This window comes from Phascolarctos cinereus, unplaced genomic scaffold, assembly GCF_003287225.1.
Source record: "Phascolarctos cinereus isolate Bilbo 61053 unplaced genomic scaffold, phaCin_HiC Scaffold_4;HRSCAF=312, whole genome shotgun sequence".
NCBI lineage: Eukaryota > Metazoa > Chordata > Mammalia > Diprotodontia > Phascolarctidae > Phascolarctos > Phascolarctos cinereus.
The window spans coordinates 120,478,639-120,498,582 of record NW_027555847.1 but is presented as its reverse complement, the minus strand read 5'-3'; the positions used below and the strand labels follow the sequence as shown (position 1 = coordinate 120,498,582).

The 19,944-nt window shown below is 36.7% G+C and overlaps 1 protein-coding gene across 3 annotated transcripts in view; it reads right to left on the bottom strand.

Annotated features, from left to right (window-relative positions):
- SPATA6L (spermatogenesis associated 6 like) overlaps positions 1–19,944 on the bottom strand; it is a 101,942-nt gene that overhangs the window by 52,076 nt on the left and 29,922 nt on the right. For all 3 annotated transcript variants that reach the window (XM_021006323.2, XM_021006324.2, XM_021006325.2), the window contains exon 5: positions 2,641–2,765. In XM_021006323.2, the coding sequence (XP_020861982.1) occupies positions 2,641–2,765 (125 nt within the window). The remainder of the gene's footprint in view (positions 1–2,640; positions 2,766–19,944) is intronic.

Sequence of the window (19,944 nt, the reverse complement as noted above, 5' to 3'; positions counted from 1 at the left end):
TATGGTATTTTGCAAATGAGCCTTTATTCTCAAGTAGTTTCTGCAGGGTACCATGTTTATTCACTTGACAAAGAACTCAAATGTGGTTGGATCAAATACATTCTGAGTCTTTTTGGCCTCTTCTGGTGGCAATTGCTTTACATCAGTCAAACTTCTCTAATAAATAGTGATATAAACATGGCTTTGTTGTTGTTTGGTCATTTTTCCAGTCATGTCCAACTCTTCATGATCCCATTTGGGGTTTTCTTGGCAAATATACTGGAGTGGTTTGCCAGCTCATTTTATAGACGAGGAAAACGAGGCAAACAGTGACTTGCCCAGAGTCACACAACTAATAAGTGTCTGAGGCTAGATTTGGACTCAGGAATATGAGTCTTCCTGACTCCAGGTCCAGCACTCTATCCACTGTGCCACCATAAATGCTTATTGACTTATTGCCTGACCTTCATCCCTTTTCCTACTTTCCAAAATCCGTAGCTTACTTAAATAGGTCAAATTGGAGTTGCTATAATTGGACACTTTTTTCTGACACTTATTTCATCTTCTAATTGGTTTTGACTTCGAAGTTTGTCTTAATCAATTGGTCCAATTGCCCCCATAGTTGATTTGGAAATGACTCCCATCATATAAACAACCAATCATTTTCTATTAAGATAGTCAATTTCATTTCTTATTACAATGTTTGGTGCTTATACTGTCTCCTGCTTTCCAACTCCCCTGAAAGTTTTTATTGTATGCTAATGGTTTCTAAGTATTCTACAAGCTTTTTTCTCTTGATTTTTTAAAATTCCAAAATGTATTTCCCAACATGGTTTTTGTTATTCTTTCCCTTGCCTGCTTATACACTGAAGTCATCAAATAACAGTATATATGTCAACTTGTTTGGGAAGATCTTGCCAAGTTCATTGTAGAATTTCTCTTCTTTATCCTCCTTCACAGATGTTAGAATGAAAAACTGCAATCAGCTTCATGCCAGTCTTTTTATTTATGCTTATGAAGACTATTTCAAGAAGAAGAAATAACTTGTCTTTGAACATGCAATGAAACATAAACCCTACCAACCACAAACCAACCTTCTGAGGACAAACCATAATCCATCCTTTTTATTTTACTGTGCCTCTTTTTAAATGTCATCCAGTTTAATTTATAGTGAGAAGGTCAAAACCTACGTAGTTCAACTTCCCCAGTAGGACACCAACTTACTTGCTAGTTGTTGGACACAGATCTCACATTTAAATCACCAGTGCTTAAATTAACATCTATTAGACAGCCCTCTGCCTACTTTGCCATTACTTAGCAACCACTACTGTGAAAGTGGAAGGGAACCACATAGGACTGCAGAACATTCCATATTTTTCTTTGTTTTCAGGCTTGTTGTGGCCAAAGAAGTTATCAGCTAAACTAGGTCAACCTGTTGACAATGAGCCTCTCCATATTTAGTGGGTATGGTCCTTAGACAATGGAGCATAATCTATTACTGGGATGATAGTCAAGGCCTTTCCAGCTTGGTAGAGCCTGCCAAAACTTGTTTTCCACTGGCTCACCATGGCTCATACTATCATACTACATATACATACCTATCATACTACAATGAGGCAATGGAGAAGTCCTTTAATGGAGCTAACTGTAGTAAAAATTCATTAACTATAAGAAGTTGACGAAGGCATTACAATGATTATAGAATCATCACAACAGCTGATAACAATCGGATTCTAGACATAGTTTATATAATATCCAAACCTTTATATTCTTGCCTAAAGAGCTGATGCACCAACCTAAGGTGCTAAAACATCACTTCATGAACTTTCAATTCCATTCCATTCAACAAATATTTAGTAAGCATTTTCCATTTAGAAGGTCCTGTGCAAAGTATTAGAGGCACAAAGATGAAAAATGATATAGTCCCTGCCCTCAATGAGCTTATAGGGGCTGATATACCATGTATACAGTGTAATACAAGAAACTATAATACAAGCACAATAGAATGGAGAATAAGGTAAGTGCAAAAGAAAGAACTAGACGAAAAAAAATTTTGAGAAAAATCTAAGATTATTTTTAGATGGATAAATAAAGGAAACCTTCTTGGAAGAGGAAATTCACCTTAGTTTTCACTACCTATAAAATGGGCTAATAAGTACCTCCCCTTTCTACCTCAGAAAGTTACTGTGAGATTGAAATGGACTCGCAGACATGAAAGCACTTTGAAAAGCTAAAAATACAATAAAATGTAAAGTGGCATTTGTTCATACTAAATCAATTGCCTTCTGCTAATGGCTTCAGACTTTTCCCATGCTCTTTTTAAAATCTGAGGGAAATGAAAAAACAAAACTTTGCACTCATTCCAAGGGAAATGTGTGTGTGAAATGTGAGCTATGGGTATGGCTCAGCATAAGTAGAGAAGAGTTTCAGGTCTCAGTTCAGCAGTGGATATGGGTGCTGTTTGATATCCTAAGTGCCTAATATTCACTGAGTTACCCAGGCCTACTTAGTTATACACCCAAAAAGAAATGGGTTCTGCTCCTCAATATGAAGTGGCCTGCCCAAGGTCCTACAGCAAAGCATTATCAGAACAGAGATGAAAATGGATACATCCTGAGTTTTAATTATATAGCAAGAAGTGGCTGGGCATAGATAACTTACTGGGAAGCCTAGAGGTGTCTTCATCAGCACTTCTCGGTCTACCCCAGGATATAGAGGAGTCAGCCTAGGTTCAGGGAACAGAAAATCCCGTGTGTTTTTTTCGTAGTAGGCCAGTAATGTCCCCTCTAAAAATAAAGGAAGAAAGAAGACAAAAAATGCACAAAATAATGGATTCATGGCCTGAAAAATTATATAAATCAGTCCTTGACCCTGGAATCATGAAGGTTCACCAAAGCATAGGCATTGATGGCTCTCAGAATGGGTTGAAATCATACCCAATTCAGATCAAGGCACCACTGAGTCAATAGAAGAATGATTCAAGTATCCCATTTTGCAAATTCCAAGGGTTGGATTTAGAGTCAAGCACCTTCTATAATGCCATGTTTAAAATAAAGGAAATCCCTAAATCTGATTATTGTGAGCCTATTAGTTTATATAATTCCTTCTCTCTATCATTAAAAAATACCTCCCTGATCCCCCTACTCCATGGAATTATTTAGATATATGTATATATATATATATATATATATATGTATGTATATGTATATGTATAATATATATATATGTATAATATATATTACAAATAATTACATATATCCACACACATATATTTTTTATATATTGTGATATATATATGCTTAGGCACAACAGTGTGGTTTGGAAGAAACAGTAATCAGGAAACCTGATTTCAAATTCCCAACTGTGTTAACCTGGGTGTGTCATTTAACCATTCTGTTAGCTTAGCTACTTGCATCTGTAAATTGGGGATGATAATATTTGTACACTATACCTCCAATCTAGTCCAATCCAACAAGCATTACTATGCAGATTACCATGTGCAAGGACTCTACTAGGCACTGGACATATACTAAGACAAAACCAAAAATATATATGTATACATATAATAATTTGAGGAGGGACAAAACATTCACAAGCGAGATTAGGAAAGGTTTCATGCAGGAAGTTGTATGTGAGATATGCCTTGGATCAAGCTAAGGATTCCAAGAGGCAAAGTGTTTTAAGAGACAACAGCCTGTAGACAGACAAGGAGGCAGGAGGAGATAGAATATGGAATTCAGAGAACACCAGGTAGGCCAATTGGGCTGAAACACAGAGTTCATAAAGTAGAATCACAGGGTTTATTGTGATAAAAGTGCTTTGTAAACAACATTATATAAATGAGTTAATATTATAAACTCTCTTGAACAAGGAATCAGTCTATACTGGGAAGCCAGTCAAAAGACCTTCCAGGTTAGAGAAGAGCAAAAGAATCACAAAATCACAGAATTTTCGGGATGAAAAATACCTGAGCTCATTATTCAAACCTCCTCATTCTATAGAGAAGAAAGGCACATCAGAATCAAAAAAATTAGCCTGTTCATGGTCACACAGCTAATTTGTGGCATATCTGTGAACCAGATATAGAACCGGAGTCTCTTGATTCCCCACCAGAATTGTTGGTTTGGGATGCAGAGGTGTTATCATTCTGAAACATCAGTGTGAAACCCATTGAATGAAGACATTGACATTGAGCCACTAGACAAGTCATGTTTATGTATATGCACCGCAGTTATTAAAGATGGAGGGAGAAAGGGATTCAGGCTTACAGCAGCTATTGTAAAAACAAACAAACAAACAAAATAAAACAAACAAAAAGCTCTATAGACAATGAAGCAGGGAGGTTTTTTGGTTGGGTTTTTATTTATTTATGAGAACTCTAGAAAGGGTATATTTGCAGCACAGTGAGCTAAGAAAACAAATAGCTTTAAATTAAATGACATGTGGATCTCTTTTTCTTTCTTCTTCCTCTGATTCTAATTAATGTCTTTATTCCAAGAGAGAAATGAGTGAAGTGGTAGAGAGGGAAGGGACCACAATGATGCATTCTTAATTTATACTTTCCATTCTTGTTGCATGTTATCTTGCTATCTCTCATCTCTCTACAATAGTAAGTCCTATTACCCCAGGCATGAGAAACACTCCCCCCTCATTTCTGCCTCTTAAAATCTTCTCCTTTCAAGTTTTAGCTTCAGGTACCCCACCCCATACTGAGCCCTCCCTCCTCACATGTTCCTAGAAATTGGAAATTGGATCTCTCCAATATAGCTTGGATCTCTTCTTTGCCCCATTATTCTAATTCATATCACACTTGTGTATATTATTTCACAACCAATTCTAAAGTGTAATAATAATTCACATTTATACAGAGTTTTTTAGGTTTGCAGAGGGCATTCTTCATAACAATAGATGTACAAGTATTAATAAGCTTAAGTTCAGAAAAAAGTTAAGAAAACTTGCCCTGAGTGACGCAACTATTATGCAGTGACACTATAATTTAAATTCAGTTTTTCTAAGTATGAGATCAGTATTTGCACTATATCCCACCGCTTCCCACTGCAAACTCCCTGACATTAAAGAATGTGTTGCTGTTTTTTATTGTGGCATAGTTAGACAGGGCTCTGGACTTGGAATAGGGAAGACTGGGACTGAAATCCTGCTTCCGAATACTTTGTAGCTATGTGACCCCTGCACAAGTCACTTAACCTTACTGTGCCTCACTTTCCTCATTTATAATATAAACTGGATGGACTTCATGGCCTGTAATGTCTCTTTCCAGATCTGGGTCTATAATTTTATTCTCTTTTTATCTCCAGCATCCAAGACAGGATCTTACACATAGGAAGTACTTTAAAATACCTGTTGAATTTAATTGAATTGTTGAATAATGTGTCATTAAAGGTTTATTTAACACAGCAACACTAAAATTAAATGTAATTTTATCAACTAAGATGATATTTCAAGAGAACCACAAATCATTAGTTTAAAAAAAAAGATTGTTCTGCTCTTCTCCCAAAGCTTTCAAATCCAATATTCTAAAGTGCTTTTCCAACATTAGCCCAACTTTTTGATAAAATCCCTGAGATGAGCTCTTCAAGATGCCACAGAAAGAGCATGGCAACAATCAGAACTGGATTCCTTTGCTGTGGGAAGAGCTGCAAAGAACCAAAATTGGTATTGATACAAAAGAAAGTCCAAGGGGGAGGGGTGGGTACAGTGGCAAAGAGAGTGATATAGCTATACATAGAGTCTCTAGGAGGAGAATCCTTATCCACCATCAAGTGCCACAACAGTATCTGCAACCCTGACAGAAAAAGAAAGGGTGTTATGTGGTTGGCTCTGGAGAACAGGGTCTAGACAAAGGACTGCAAAAGTCTTCCCCCCTGAGAAGGAAGTGTGCCATCAGTAGTGCCATCCTTCAGCCAAGCCCCATTCACCCCATGCTATTTACAGCCTGGATCAGAGGTTACTGATAATGAGTAATGAAGACCTGAGTCTTCAGATCTTCCCTCGGTAAACGTACTGCCTAGAAACCTTGAGCAAGTAAATTACTATATCTCTCTGGGCCTCAGTTTCCTCCTCAGTAAGATGAGCATAAATTAAATGATCTCTAAAGTCTCCTTCTTGCTCTAAGTCCAATGATCTTAGATAGAATTGAACATATTAAATTATGTTTCTTATAGAGGGGAATCATTTTTAAAATATTGCCAATTGAATCTTGCACACATTGTCAGACATGGCCACGGTACTGGGTGTTTTCTTTCAATTGCTTTTTCTTTGTTACAAGAGAGTTTGATTTGAGAGAGGTGACAGGGAAGTAATACTTCCAAAAATGAATGTGATATAAAAACCAAAGTCATCAACAAAATCAATTAGGTTCATATACATACAGACATCTATAAAATAAATATGTACATGCATATCTTTGAATAAATAAAACGTCAAACCTCTTAGCCATAGCCATTTTACAAAGTGCTATGTTATCCTGATTATATTTTAATTCAATAGAAACTACCTCATCTAGAACTCTATCCACCTGAACACTTAAGCTAAGATTGCATACTTCAGTGTATAATGATAAGGGATGCTCTTAATGACTTCTCTCAGACACTGAAATATCTTGAAGTGCCTTCTAAATCAAAACAAAAAAAAAGATTAAATGGTGTTCAATAAGAGGTTTAATGCTTTAAGAATTAGTCATAAATATACACAATCTATCAAAAGATCATAGGGTTTTTTTGTGCCTTACGGTTCACAAGTTTTCCTCACAACAACCATGTATGGTAGGTGGTGTAAGTATCATTATCCCCATTCTACATATAAGGAACCTGAGACTCAAAAGTATTATTAGCTGACTTCTGAAGTCACACAACTATATTATGGCACTGTTTCCAACATACTATCCAACCTCTGTTAACTGAAATACAGCATTTCTCCATTAGTTCCTTCACTCCTGAACAATGCCAGATAATAGAGTTAAAGGCTAGATAAAAGAACTTGCTATATTAAGAGGCAACACAGTGTCATAGAAAGGACACTGAAGGCAGCAGACCACAGTTTGAATCCTGACTCTGACACTTACTAGCTGTGTGATTCTGGGCAAGTCACTTCATTTGTTCCAAGGGGAGAATTTTCTAACCCTTAAAGAACTATGTGTATATGGGTCATCAATATTTTAGACCCCAAGAAATTATGCTTAAGGATTAAAATACCTTAGTCCTAAAATAACTCTAGTTGCTACCCTTTGATAAAGGTACATTATTACTTCTGCTTCTTTTGAACCTTAGAAAACCTACAGCCAAAATCCCAAAAACATAAAAATATAAATACAAAGTAATAAACATAATTTTAATACGTTAAGTATATATCATCTCATTGGCATTTTACTCATGCAGATTACACCTAGCCATGTATTCTTACCCTGTGCATTTCTTTTTCATAATTTTTTCTATAAATCCTTCACAGAAGATCCACCAAATGTACCCAGGGCCTTGCTCATGGTTTCTAAGTATTTTGTGGACATGGTCCTCTGTTTGTTCTTGCTTTCACTCTGGATAGCATACTCTCAAAAGTGCCCTTGGAAGTATCCAGATCTCACCCACAAGTCCTGAGTTCATAAGCTCTGGAGCTGGAAGGAACTCTACTTCTGTCTTACATTTATTCTGTCTTCTAATGTATAACATAAGGCCTTATCTTTCTCTTTAATTCTTAAGTTTCAAGTCCATAGTATGCTCTTTTAAAAATTATATTTAATCCTAGCCAATTCTGTTTTTTAAATCCTGTCTTGGACTTTTTCATTTCATTTTTCTAACTGGTACATATCATATATAATTCAAACTGCCTCTGCTGAAAATTAATATTGATTTCATAACTCACTCTCTTGTTGGGTCCACTTCATATCATTTCTCAACTTTATTTTCATCCTCCAAATCATAATCTATAATTTCTAATTGTGTTGTTAGATATAGCCCCTTCATCTTTATTGGAATAACTTCACAATAGCTTTTACCTAATAATTGTGCTATTGTTTCCTTTTCTTTTTTTCATTTTTCCACTATTTCTGTTTCTAATATACAAGGCTGTACATTCTTCCTTGAAATGAGTTAATAATCCCTTCCTACCAATACATGCTTTTCATAAAGCCCAAGATGCATAGGCTTTCCATTTAGTTCCACATTGCTAAATGGTCTTTACAAATTTTTTTTCTATTTTCCATGTAATTTAGCCCCTGGATCAACAGATATGAAATTTTCAGATGGGCAAGTACAGTTTCCCTTATCCTTAGTCTATTTCCCCAATTTTTTTTCCAATTTGGTCCCCTGCCTAAGGATGGTTTAATCTTTTTCTCTGCTTGCAATACCAATATGATTGTTCACTCTCCCAATTTGTTTCTAACTTGGATTGACTGTGCCTTTTCTGGACAGATCTATTTCAAAACTATACCTGCATACATGTATTTCACTCAGCTTCACATATACTGGGTAGTTCAACTTTTTCCTCACTTAACTAATGCTGTAAGACTTCAAGATTATGCTATCACACAGCTGGAGGTCTTCACTTCAAATCAATATCACCTTTGGTTGTCACATCTCTTCCAAGGAGATCTAGTGTTTTCTGGCTAAGAGTTTCTGGGAACTTTTGGCTTTCCTGATGTTTGTGGTCAAATCTATCTAGGAACTGGTCAATGTCTTCTTATATCAAGCTAAAATCTGCCTTTCTACAACCTCCAGTCATACTGCCTAGTTTTGTCTCACAGAACCAACCAGAATAAGACCTGTTCCTCTTTTGCATGAGAGTCCTTCAAATAATTGAATACGGGCACCCTGTTCTCCTACCCCCACTTAAGTTTTCTCTTCTTCAGACTCACCATGACTAGTTCTTTTAACTGATTCTTCTATAGCATGGCTTTGAATCCCCCTCACTATTTTGGCTATTCTCAATACACTTGGTCAGTGTCCTCCTTAAAATATGATACCCAGAACTGGACACAATAATCTAGATGGAGTCTGACATAGATAGAACACAACAGGGTAAATGTCTGCCTCATTCTGCCTTTATTAATGCAACACAAGATTCCAGTGGCTTTTAGGGCTGTCTATCATACTGTTAGCCACTACATTTTAATGCTCCCTGACATAAAGACAAATAATTTTGAAAGATTTTGGACATAGCACCAAGTCAGAATTTAGCTTGAACCAATGACCCAGATAAACTCAAAAGTGTTATTGTCAAATGTTTAGCATTTAGGGAAGAATCTTGGATTTCAACAAGGACAATATCCAACCCAGCCTTAAAGGTGTGTATGCAGAGAACCCCAGACCTCTAAAATTCCCCTAAAACTGGGGGAAGTTGGACTTAAAACCAGACTATCTCAGCTTCAAAAAGACATCATCAAGGAATAGAGCCAAAGGGCATCTCAGCAATCAGCTAGTTTGATTCCTTCAATTTGCAGATGAAGAATATGAAGCCCAGAGAAAGGAAGTGATTGGCCTTTCTTAGGTCACATAACTATTAAGTGTCAGGGCCAAGAAATGAACCCAGGTCTTCTGACACCAAGATTCTGTTTTATTTTGCCTTCAGAAAGTTAGGATACTACCAGGATCACTCCAGAATTTAAGACTGGTCTACTAAAAAATAAAACCTCCAGGGCTGGGTGCCAACCTTCCCAACTATCTGGTCAATCTGGAATGACCCAGAGATGAATCTCATCTCTTTTGTCCTCTTTACTCTTCAGATTGCACATCAGAGCCATATCAGGCCCGAAGCCTGGGATAATAAGGTAGTATATACAAGGGGATTTAACTTTAATGTCAGACTTCAGATTTCATGAGAAGCAGTGTGGTATTAAGAGTGCTAGTTTGGGGGCAGCTAGGTTGCACAGTGGATAGAGCACTAGTCCTGGAGTCAGGAAGCCCTTTGTTTATATCCGGACCCAGACACTTACTACTTGTGTGACCCTGGGTAAGTCACTTAACCCAGATCAACTCCCCTTCCCCCCCAAAAAAAGAACTAATTTGAAACTTGAGAAACCCGAGTTCAAATTCTGCTTCTCATATGGCACAATGAACAAGTCACTTAATTTATGTTTGCCTCCACAATCACATCTGTAAAATGAGGATAATTATATTTGTATTCCCTACCCCCCACAGAGTTGCTGTGAGGAGAGCATTTTAAATCCTAAGATACCAAAACTATTATGTCCTTTGTTGTGGTCCCATTGATTGTTCTCCAAAAGGAAATGAAATGTGTTTTAATGGAGTAATGCCATTTGTTCTTCCCTGTGGTTCTTTCTTTCTGTGGCCAACACTAAGGTCAAAAGTCAAGATCAATTTGATGACTAATATAACAACTATTTCCTAAAAAGATGTTTGAGATCTTCTAATCCAACCCCTTCATTTTCTCAATAGGGAAAATGAGGCTGATAAAGGAGAAATAAGCTCCCTCTCAGGCAATATGGGACAATGGAACTAATAGCTAGGTTTAAAGTCAGGACTCCTGAGTTCAAAGCTCTGCTCCCACATTTGGTAGCTTTTTGACCACAAGTAAGTTACTTCACCACTCTATCTCAGTTTGCTCATCTGTACAATAGGAGTAATAACATTTGTATTACCTATTTCACAACGTTGTTGTGAGAAAAGGGTTGTAGTTATAGTAGCTGTTGTTTAAATTTTAAAACAATAGATAAATGTCAGCTACTAATGTTAGTGGCACAGCCAGGACAAGACCCCAGGTCTCTTCATGCCATAGTGTGGAGCTTTTCCTACAACAATACAATATTTTTAAAGGACGCCATGATGAGACTCAAGTGAAAGTTAAATTATACAACCCCTAGTTTATAAAACAATTATCCTAATTTGTAATTGCAAAATATCTTGCAGATATTTTCATTGGAATTTTATTAAACCTCTATATTAACTGAGGCAGTATTATCATCATTATTATATTTGAGCTAGTGGGAGACAGTGTAGTATAGTGGAAAGAGTTGGCTGCAGTATTGAAGCCAGGTCAGCCACTTACTTACTTTCTTGAGCATTCCTCAGTCTCTCCGAGCTTTCATTTCCTCACCTTTAAAATAAAGGGGATTAAACTAAATGACTTCTAATGTTCTTCTCAGCTCCAAATCGATGATCAAAAAAATAACCACAATTTAGATTTATATGCTACCTTTTTGGAAGGTATGGTCAAACTGTGCTTGAAGTTCGTTGTTGATATACAGAATTTTCTGATTCAAGTGTTGTATTCACATTATTTACAATCTCTAAAGGGTGGCTGTACTTTCTGTACCTTGAGAGCATCTGGTGATTGTGAGAAGGTAATTGTTCAAGCAAGGACTTTATCAAAGGTACTGAATGTCTTTTAAAAAGGAGAGTATGAAGTGGAAAGGGAGATAGAATTGCAAGAGTAATAACAAATACTCCACCTCAATATATAATAGCAATTGAGCAGTATGGTTCTCATAATCCTAGCACAGGCTTCCACTTAATACATTTAACTCATAGCATAGCCAAGCAGTCTCACTGGTTATCACTCCCACCCTCATACTCTTCTATCCGGGCAAAAATTGGCCTTCTCTCTGTTCCTCAAACTCATCTTTGTGCCTTTGCACGGGCTGTCCCCCAAGCCTGGAATGCATTCCCTACTTACTCCAGCCACAGAGAACCCTTCCCTTTCTTAAAGATATAGCTCACCCAGCACCTTTTGCAAAAGCCTTTCCTGTTCCCTTCAACTCCCCTTCCCAAACTACCTTGTTATTTAACTATTTGTGTCTGTGTATTAACTTTACATTTATGCTATCTATGTTTTTATATGTACTTGTTATCTTCCTTATCAAAATGCAAGGTCACCATAGTACAAGTCATCATTACATTGTGAGCTTTTGAAGAACAAGGATTGTCTTTTGCCATTCTTTACATCCCCCACTGCTTTGCACAGTGCCTGGCACATAGTAAGTGCTTCATAAATGGATACTGTAATACAAGCAGTGAATGTTTCATTTGTGCATGTAGATGATACTTTGTACATGTATCCTGACACCACAAGGCCTACCATCTATTAGGAATTTTAATAAATATTTGCTGATTAGATACTTAAGTGTATTTAATGAATACTATGATGAAAACTAACAGCCAGACAACTGGAACAGGGCTTTTTTTCAGTACCTTCAAATCACAGGAAACAACATTGGCTAAAAGTATTAAACAAATAGGAGCATTCTATAGCTTCTTGGTATGTTCAGAGCAAGAAAAAGCCTAGGAGATCATCTAAGCCAAATTCTTCATTTTACAAATGAGGAAATAGAGGCCCAGAGATCTGAAGTGACTTTCCCAAGGCCACAGAGCCAACCAGTGGCAGAGGGAACATACAAACTCAGGTCCTCGACCCCAAATCCTTAGTGCTCTTCCAACTGAACCCCCCCCTTCCCCAATCTTCGCCATGTCAGGGTTCAACTGTTACATTCACATTTCCAGTCTTTAAAGGGTAACTGAATGGCTGTACCTTGGGAACTTCTGGTGGTTGTGAGAAAGTAATTGTCCAAGCAAGAACTTTATCAAGGGTACTTTAAAGGGTACTCCCTTTAAAAAAGGGAGAGTGTGAGGTGGGAAAGGGAGACAGAATTTCAAGAGAAATAAATATTCGTGTCAATATGTAATAAGAAGTGCTTTCTAATTTACAGGTACCTTCTAAAACATACATCTTATAGTCAGAATTTTTGGCATATTTTCCTCCAAGGATTCTCAAGTATCAATGAACTGAAGTCACATGATTACTGACCTCAAGAATAGGCTTATTCTGCCACCCAGTGTCCATTTATTTTTCTCCTCCCTTTGAAGACATGAATCTGTATACCAACTAAGAACTTCAAGCACAGTTTTGACTTTACCCTCCAAAAAGGAAGTATATAAATCCAAATTGTGGTTATTCATCGATTTGGAGCTGAGGACATTAGAAGTCATCTAGTTTAAGACCTTTCATTTTAAAAGTGAGGAAATAAAGGCTCAGAGAGGTTGAGGGATTTGTTCATGGCTACAAAGAGAGTAAGTGGCTGATCTAGCTTTGATGCCACCCGCTCTTTCCAGTGTACTACACTGCATCCCATTAGCCCAAATATAATAATGATGATAATACCAACTCAGTTAATATGGAAGTTTAATATAATTCCAATTAAAATATCTGCAAGATATTTTGCAGTATCTATAAGATATTGAAAAGTCACCTGGTAGAATGAACTATCAAAGAATACCTTATGTATGTATGTATCTAAGTACTAGAATGTGTGCTTTTCAATGTAATGATAATGAGCTTGTCCAGGTCATTTGGTAAGAATATGAGGTAATAGATGGACACTCCAGGAACTTCCTGGAAATTACAAAATGGAAAAAGACCTAGAGAAGGGCCTCCATCATGGTAGATACATCTTCAATGAAGGATCTATAGGAGAATATGGGTAAGAATTCCACAGGATGGAAAGGCATGGATGAGTTGTTGACTGCACTGATAGGAAGAAATAAATATATTGATGAGACAGAGGATCCATTCAGTATTAAACTATTATGAATGTGTCCATTCATGTAATAAATAGATTCAAACTATCATAAAGACTTCAAATTTCACTAATTTAATATAAACACCACAATGGAGGAAGGATCTGCTATTTAATAAAAGCTTTAGAAACAATTAGACAATGATATGGGAAATAATTAAACCATGCCTCATATAATACACAGCAAATAAAAAAAAAGTATAAAAAAAAACAACAGAAAAATGCCAGACAAGCCAAAGGGTTAAATATTTTTAATCAATCTTTTAGAACTGGAAGAAAATTAAATAGCGACCTCATCACAAGTGGGAAGAGGGGTAAAAAAAATTAAATCACAGTTTTTCCAAACCATGGAGGGGTTTTAAGTAGACTTTTAGCTCAATATGAACTGATAGGCAGCAAAAAAAAATGTAAAACACCCTTAAATCACTTGAGGTGGAATGCCCAGGACTAGGGAGTGACAATTCCAATACACTAAGCCCACAGACCACATTTAGTGTACTGTGTCCAGTGCAGGATGCCACATTTTATAGGCACTGAGTAGGTGAAGAGCCTTAAGAGAAGGGGAAATAGGGAGGAAAAGGGGCTTGAGATTATGCCATACAAAGTTGATTGAAGATGCTAGGGCTATTTAACCTGAAACAGAGAAATTGGGGGTGAGGGAAGGCTAGAGAAAAAGACGAAATGGCTATCATCAATATCTGAAGGGCTATCTTGTGGAAGTGGAATGGGGGGGGGGGATTCTGCTGGGCTCCAGAAGGCAAAACTAGGAATAATGGGTGGAAGCTTCAGAGCAGCACAGATTGATGAGAAAAGCTACCTAATGGAACCATTCAAAGGTGCAATGGGCTGTCTTTGGAGGTAATATTTTCCCTTACTAGAGGTCCCTGAATAAAGTTAAACTAGTTGTCCCTTTAGAACCCTTCTGATTCTGAGATTCAATGATTCTATGAAGATTTTATTAAAGACATAAAGGATATCTCATCATTTCCTAAGATATGAAATGAATGTGTTTGAATAGGCAAAAATAAAAACTTTTGCAAAGTGAAATATGACCAATGAAATAGCAAGAGGAATGCAACAGAACAGTATTCAGATATGTGTGTATGTATACAGAGAGAGAAAAATCTAAATATGTATGTTGGAGAGCAAATCCTCCTCACAGTTCCAAGGCAGAAAAGAGTGCTTGTGGTCACTCATTGACCAGAGCACAGGCCAGGAAAGGAGTAAACACCTTACCCTTAATCATATCACCTTGGAGGAACTGAAAATTTATAGGGTACCTAGAAGTATCTCTGAAAACAGCTACACAAAACCTCCACACTAGAAGCAGAACCCTACCTTAAGAAAGAGTTTAAAAGTCACGTAATTGGCTGGGAAAATAAACAAACAGTGGGAAAAACTCAGACTATAGAATCTTACTTTGGTGACAAAGAAGATCAAAACATACAACCAGAAGAACACAACAAAGTCAAAGCTCTTACATCCAAAGCCTCCAAGAAAAATATGAATTGGTCTCAGGCCATGGAAGAGCTCAAAAAGGATTTTTTTTTTTGCTTTTTAGGCAATTGGGATTAAGTGACTTGCCCAGGGTCACACAGCTAGCTAGTAAATGTCAAGTGTTTGGTCCGAGGCCGAATTTGAACTCAGGTCCTCCTGACTTCAGGGCCTGTGCTCTATCCACTGTGCCACCTAGCTGCCCTCAAAAAGGATTTTCAAAATCAAGCAAGAGGGGGCAGCTAGGTGGCGCAGTGGATAGAGCACCGGCCCTGAAGTCAGGAGGACCTAAGTTCAAATTTGGCCTCGGACCAAACACTTGACATTTACTAGCTAGCTGTGTGACCCTGGGCAAGTTACTTAACCCCAATTGCCTAAAAAAAAAAATCAAGTAAGAGAAGCAGAGGAAAAATTGGGAAGAGAAATGAGAGTGATAAAAGAAAATCACGAAAAACAAGTCAACAGCTTGCTAAAGTAGACTCAAAAAAATACTGAAGAAAATAACACCTTAAAAAATAAACTAGGCTAAATGGTAAAAGAGGTCCAAAAATCCAATGAGGAGAAGAATGCTTTAAAAAACAGAATTGGCCAAATGGAAGAGGGGTTCCCAAAAGCTCACTGAAGAAAATAATTCCTTAAAAAATTAGAATGGAGGGGCAGCTAGCTGGCGCAGTGGATAGAGCACCGGCCCTGGATTCAGGAGGACCTGAGTTCAAATCCAGCCTTAGACACATAACATTTACTAGCTGTGTGACCCTGGGCAAGTCACTTAACCCCATTGCCTAAAATAACAACAACAAAAAATAATAACAAATTAGAATGGAGCAAATGGAAGCTAATGATTTTATAAGAAATTAAGAAACAACAAAACATAGACAAATAGAAGACAATGTGAAATATCTCATTGGAAAAACAACTGACCTAGGGGCATCTAGGTGACACAGTAGATAGAGCTCCAGCCTTGGAATCAGGAGTACCTGAGTTTAAATCCAGCCTTATATACTTGACAACGTGAAATATCTCATTGGAAAAACAACTGACCTAGGGGCATCTAGGTGACACAGTAGATAGAGATTCAGCCTTGGAATCAGGAGTACCTGAGTTCAAATCCAGCCTCATATACTTGACACTTACTAGCTATGTGACCCTGGCCAAGTCACTTAACCTCAATTGCCTCACCAAAAAAAGAAAAGAAAAAAAAGAAAGAAAGAAAGAAAAACAACTGACCTGGCAAATAGATCCAGGAGAGATAACTTAAAAATTATTGGACTACCTGAAAGCCACAATAAAAAAAAAAGAGCCTAGACATCATCTTTCAAGGAATTGTTAAGGAAAACTACTTTGATATTCTAGAACCAGAGGGTAAAATAGAAATTGAAAGAATCCACCATTCACCTCCTAAAAGAGATGCTAAAAGGAAAACTCCTAGGACTATTATAGCCAAATTCCAGAGTTCCCAGGTGAAGTAGAAAATATTGCAAGCAGCCAGAAAGAAACAATTCAAGTATTATGGAAACATAATCAGGATAACACAAGATTTAGCAGTTTCTATATTAAGGGATTAAAGGGCTTGGAATATGATATTCTGGAGGTCAACGGAGCTAGGATTACAAGCAAGAATCACCTATCCAGCAAAACTGAGTATAATCCTTCAGGGGGGAAAATTGATATTCAATGAGATAAAGGACTTTCAAGTATTCTTGATGAAAAGACCAAGGGTGAATAGAAAATCTGATTTTCAAATACAAGACTCAAGAGAAGCATGAAAAAGTAAACAAGAAAGAGAAATCATGAGGGACTTATTAAAGTTGAACTGTTTACATTCCTATATGGAAAGATGATATTTGTAACTCATGAGACCTTTCTCAGTATTAGGGTAGTTGGAGGGAATTTTTAATGTGTGTGTGTGTGTGTGTGTGTGTGTGTGTGTGTGTGTGTGTAGACAGAGGGCACAGGTGTGAGTTGAACATGAAGGGATGACATCTAAAAAATTAAATTAAGGGGTGAGAGAAATGTACTGGGAGAAGGAGAAAGGGAGAGGTAGAATGGGGTAAATTATCTCACATAAAAGAGGCAAGAAAAAGCTTTTACAGTGGAAGGGAAAAGGGGGGAGGTGAGAAGGAATGAATGAACCTTACTCTCACCAGATTTGGCTTAAGGAGGGAATAATATACACACTCAGTTGAGTATGGCAATCTATCTTACCCTATAGAAAAGTAGGAGGGCGAGGGAGAAGAGAGGATTAGGGTGATAGAAGGAAGGGTAGATTGGGGGAGGGGGTAATCAGAAGCAAACACTTTTGAGGAGGGACAGGGTCAAAGGAGAGAATAGAATAAACGGGCAGGGATAAGATGGAGGGAAATATAGTTAGTCTTTCACAACATAACTCTTATGGAAGTGTTTTACTTGACTACACATGCATAACCTATATCAAATTACTTGCCTTCTCAAAGAGGGTGGGTGGGGAGGGAGGAAGGGAGAGAATTTGGAACTCAAAGTTTTAAAAATGAATGTTACAATTGTTTTTACATGCAACTGGGAAATAAGATATGCAGGCAATGTGGTATAGAAATCTATCTTCCCTACAGAAAAATAGAAGGGGAAGGGGTTAAGAGAAGGGGCGGGGGAGGTGATAGAAGGGAGGGCAGATTGGGGTAAGGGATAATCAGAACACAGACTGTCTTGGGGTGGGGGAGGGGAGAGACGAGGAGAAAATTTGGAACTCAAAATCTTGTGGAAGTGAATGTTGAAACCTGAAAATAAATTAATTTTTTTTAAAGCTCCATATAAATTCTAGAAAAAAATTCAAAGCAATATGGGAAAACCATATGAAGTGATGCAGTGTAAAGAAAGTAGATCCAAAAGAACAATGCATGCACTAAACCAATGATGTATTATAAATGAAGATGATAATAAATAGCAAAAAATGCTAAGGTTAAATACAAAAGACTGCTTAGATAATATCATGTTAAAGTACACAGCATGCCTCTTTTATAACAAAGCAAAAAAAGGAGTACACTATAGATGTGCCCTCATTTGTAAACACTTTTTTCCCACTGTTTTGCTTTACTGTTTCCAGGTTTTATATGTAAGTTTGGAGGGTGAGAAATGGAGCAGTGCTTATTTGCATAAGAGAACCAGGGACTACTATTTTAGTAGCAGAAATAGAGAACAAAATTCACCAGCTCTTCCAGGCCCCCATCAACTCATACTAAGCATGTTAGGGATGCTTATGGAAGCTTTAACGTAATTTCTATGAATCTTGTATGGATCCTTGTAGCAGGATCTAGCTGCCAGGAGCAAGACAAGGGTGGAAAAGAACTTATTCCTCTTAAACTATCTAGAAGTAAGGAGAGGAATACCTAGCAAAGTTTTTAAAAAGAAAAAAAAAAGGATTTAGTAGTTGCTTCATTGGCTCTTCTGTGTGTTGCCCAGGGGGACCATGAGTCTGATTAACAGAAGAAAACATATTGTTTGAACCTCAACCATGTTGGCAAGAGAAATCTCTCAAAAGAGCACTAATATTCCTTTCAAAAAATAGCATTTTTTTAAATAATAGCTCCAGCAGATGGCAGCAACTCGAAGGAGGAAGAGGGGAAGGAGGGGGAGGAAGGAGGGAAGAGGAGGAGGAAGAGGAGAAGGAATTTCATAGGACTCCTTTGTCTATTTTTTCAAATAGTTTATATAGTATCATAATTAATTGTTCTTTAAATGTTTGGTAGAATTTATTTATGAATCCATCTGGTCCTGGGGATTTTTTCTCAAGAAGCTCATTCATGGCTTGTTTGATTTTTTTCCTAAGATAGGGTTATTTGAGTATTCTATTTTGCTTGTTAATTAATCTAGGCAATTTGCATTTTTTGTAAATATCACAAATATATAATATACTATGACCAGGTGGGATTTGTACCAGGAATACAGGGATGATTCAATAACAGGAAAAAATAAACATAATTGAACATATCGATAACAAAAATAATAAAGATAATTTGATTATATCAATAGATGCAGAAAAGGGCTTTTGATGAAATACAATGCCCATTTCTATTAAATACACTAGAAAGCATACGAATAAATGGAGCCTTTCTTAAAATGATAAGTAGCATCTAAAACCAAAAGCAAGCATTATCTGTAGTAGGGATAAACTAAAATCCTTCCCAATAAGATCAGAGGTGAAGCAAGGATGTTCATTATCACCACTATTACACAATATTGGACTAAAAATGCTAGTTATTGGCAATAAGATAAGAAAAAGAAGTTGAAAGAATTAGAATAAGAAACAAGGAAATAAAAGTATCAAGATGATATGATGGTATACTTAGAGAATTCTAGAGGATCAACTGAAAAAAAACAGTAAAAAATATTAACAACTTTAGCAAAGTGGCAAGATATAAAATAAACCCACATAAATCATTATACGTATATATGCATATATGTATATATACATATATGTATGCACGTATACATGTGTGTGTGTGTGCGTGTGTGTATAAAACAAAAAAAGTCCAACAGGAGGGGATAGAAAAATTCCATTTAAAATAACTACAAACAAAATAAAATACTTCAGAGTCAAACCCAAAATATAGCTATGACAACAATTACAAAACACTACACACAAAGACATATCTAAACAACTGGGAAAGTTCTTTTTTGCTCAAGGGTAAGCTGAGCCAATATAATAAAAATGACAACTCTATATAATTCATTTATTCACTATCATGCCAATCAAACTACAAAAAAATTATTTTGTAAAGCTAGAAAAATAATAACAAAATTCATCTGGAAGAATAAAAGGTCAAGAGTATCAAGGAAACCAATGAGGGGGGAAAATGTGAAGGAAGGCAGCCTAATAGTACCAGATTTCAAATTATATTACAAAGTGATAATCATTAAAATAATCTGATACTGTCTAAGAATTAGAGTGGTCAATC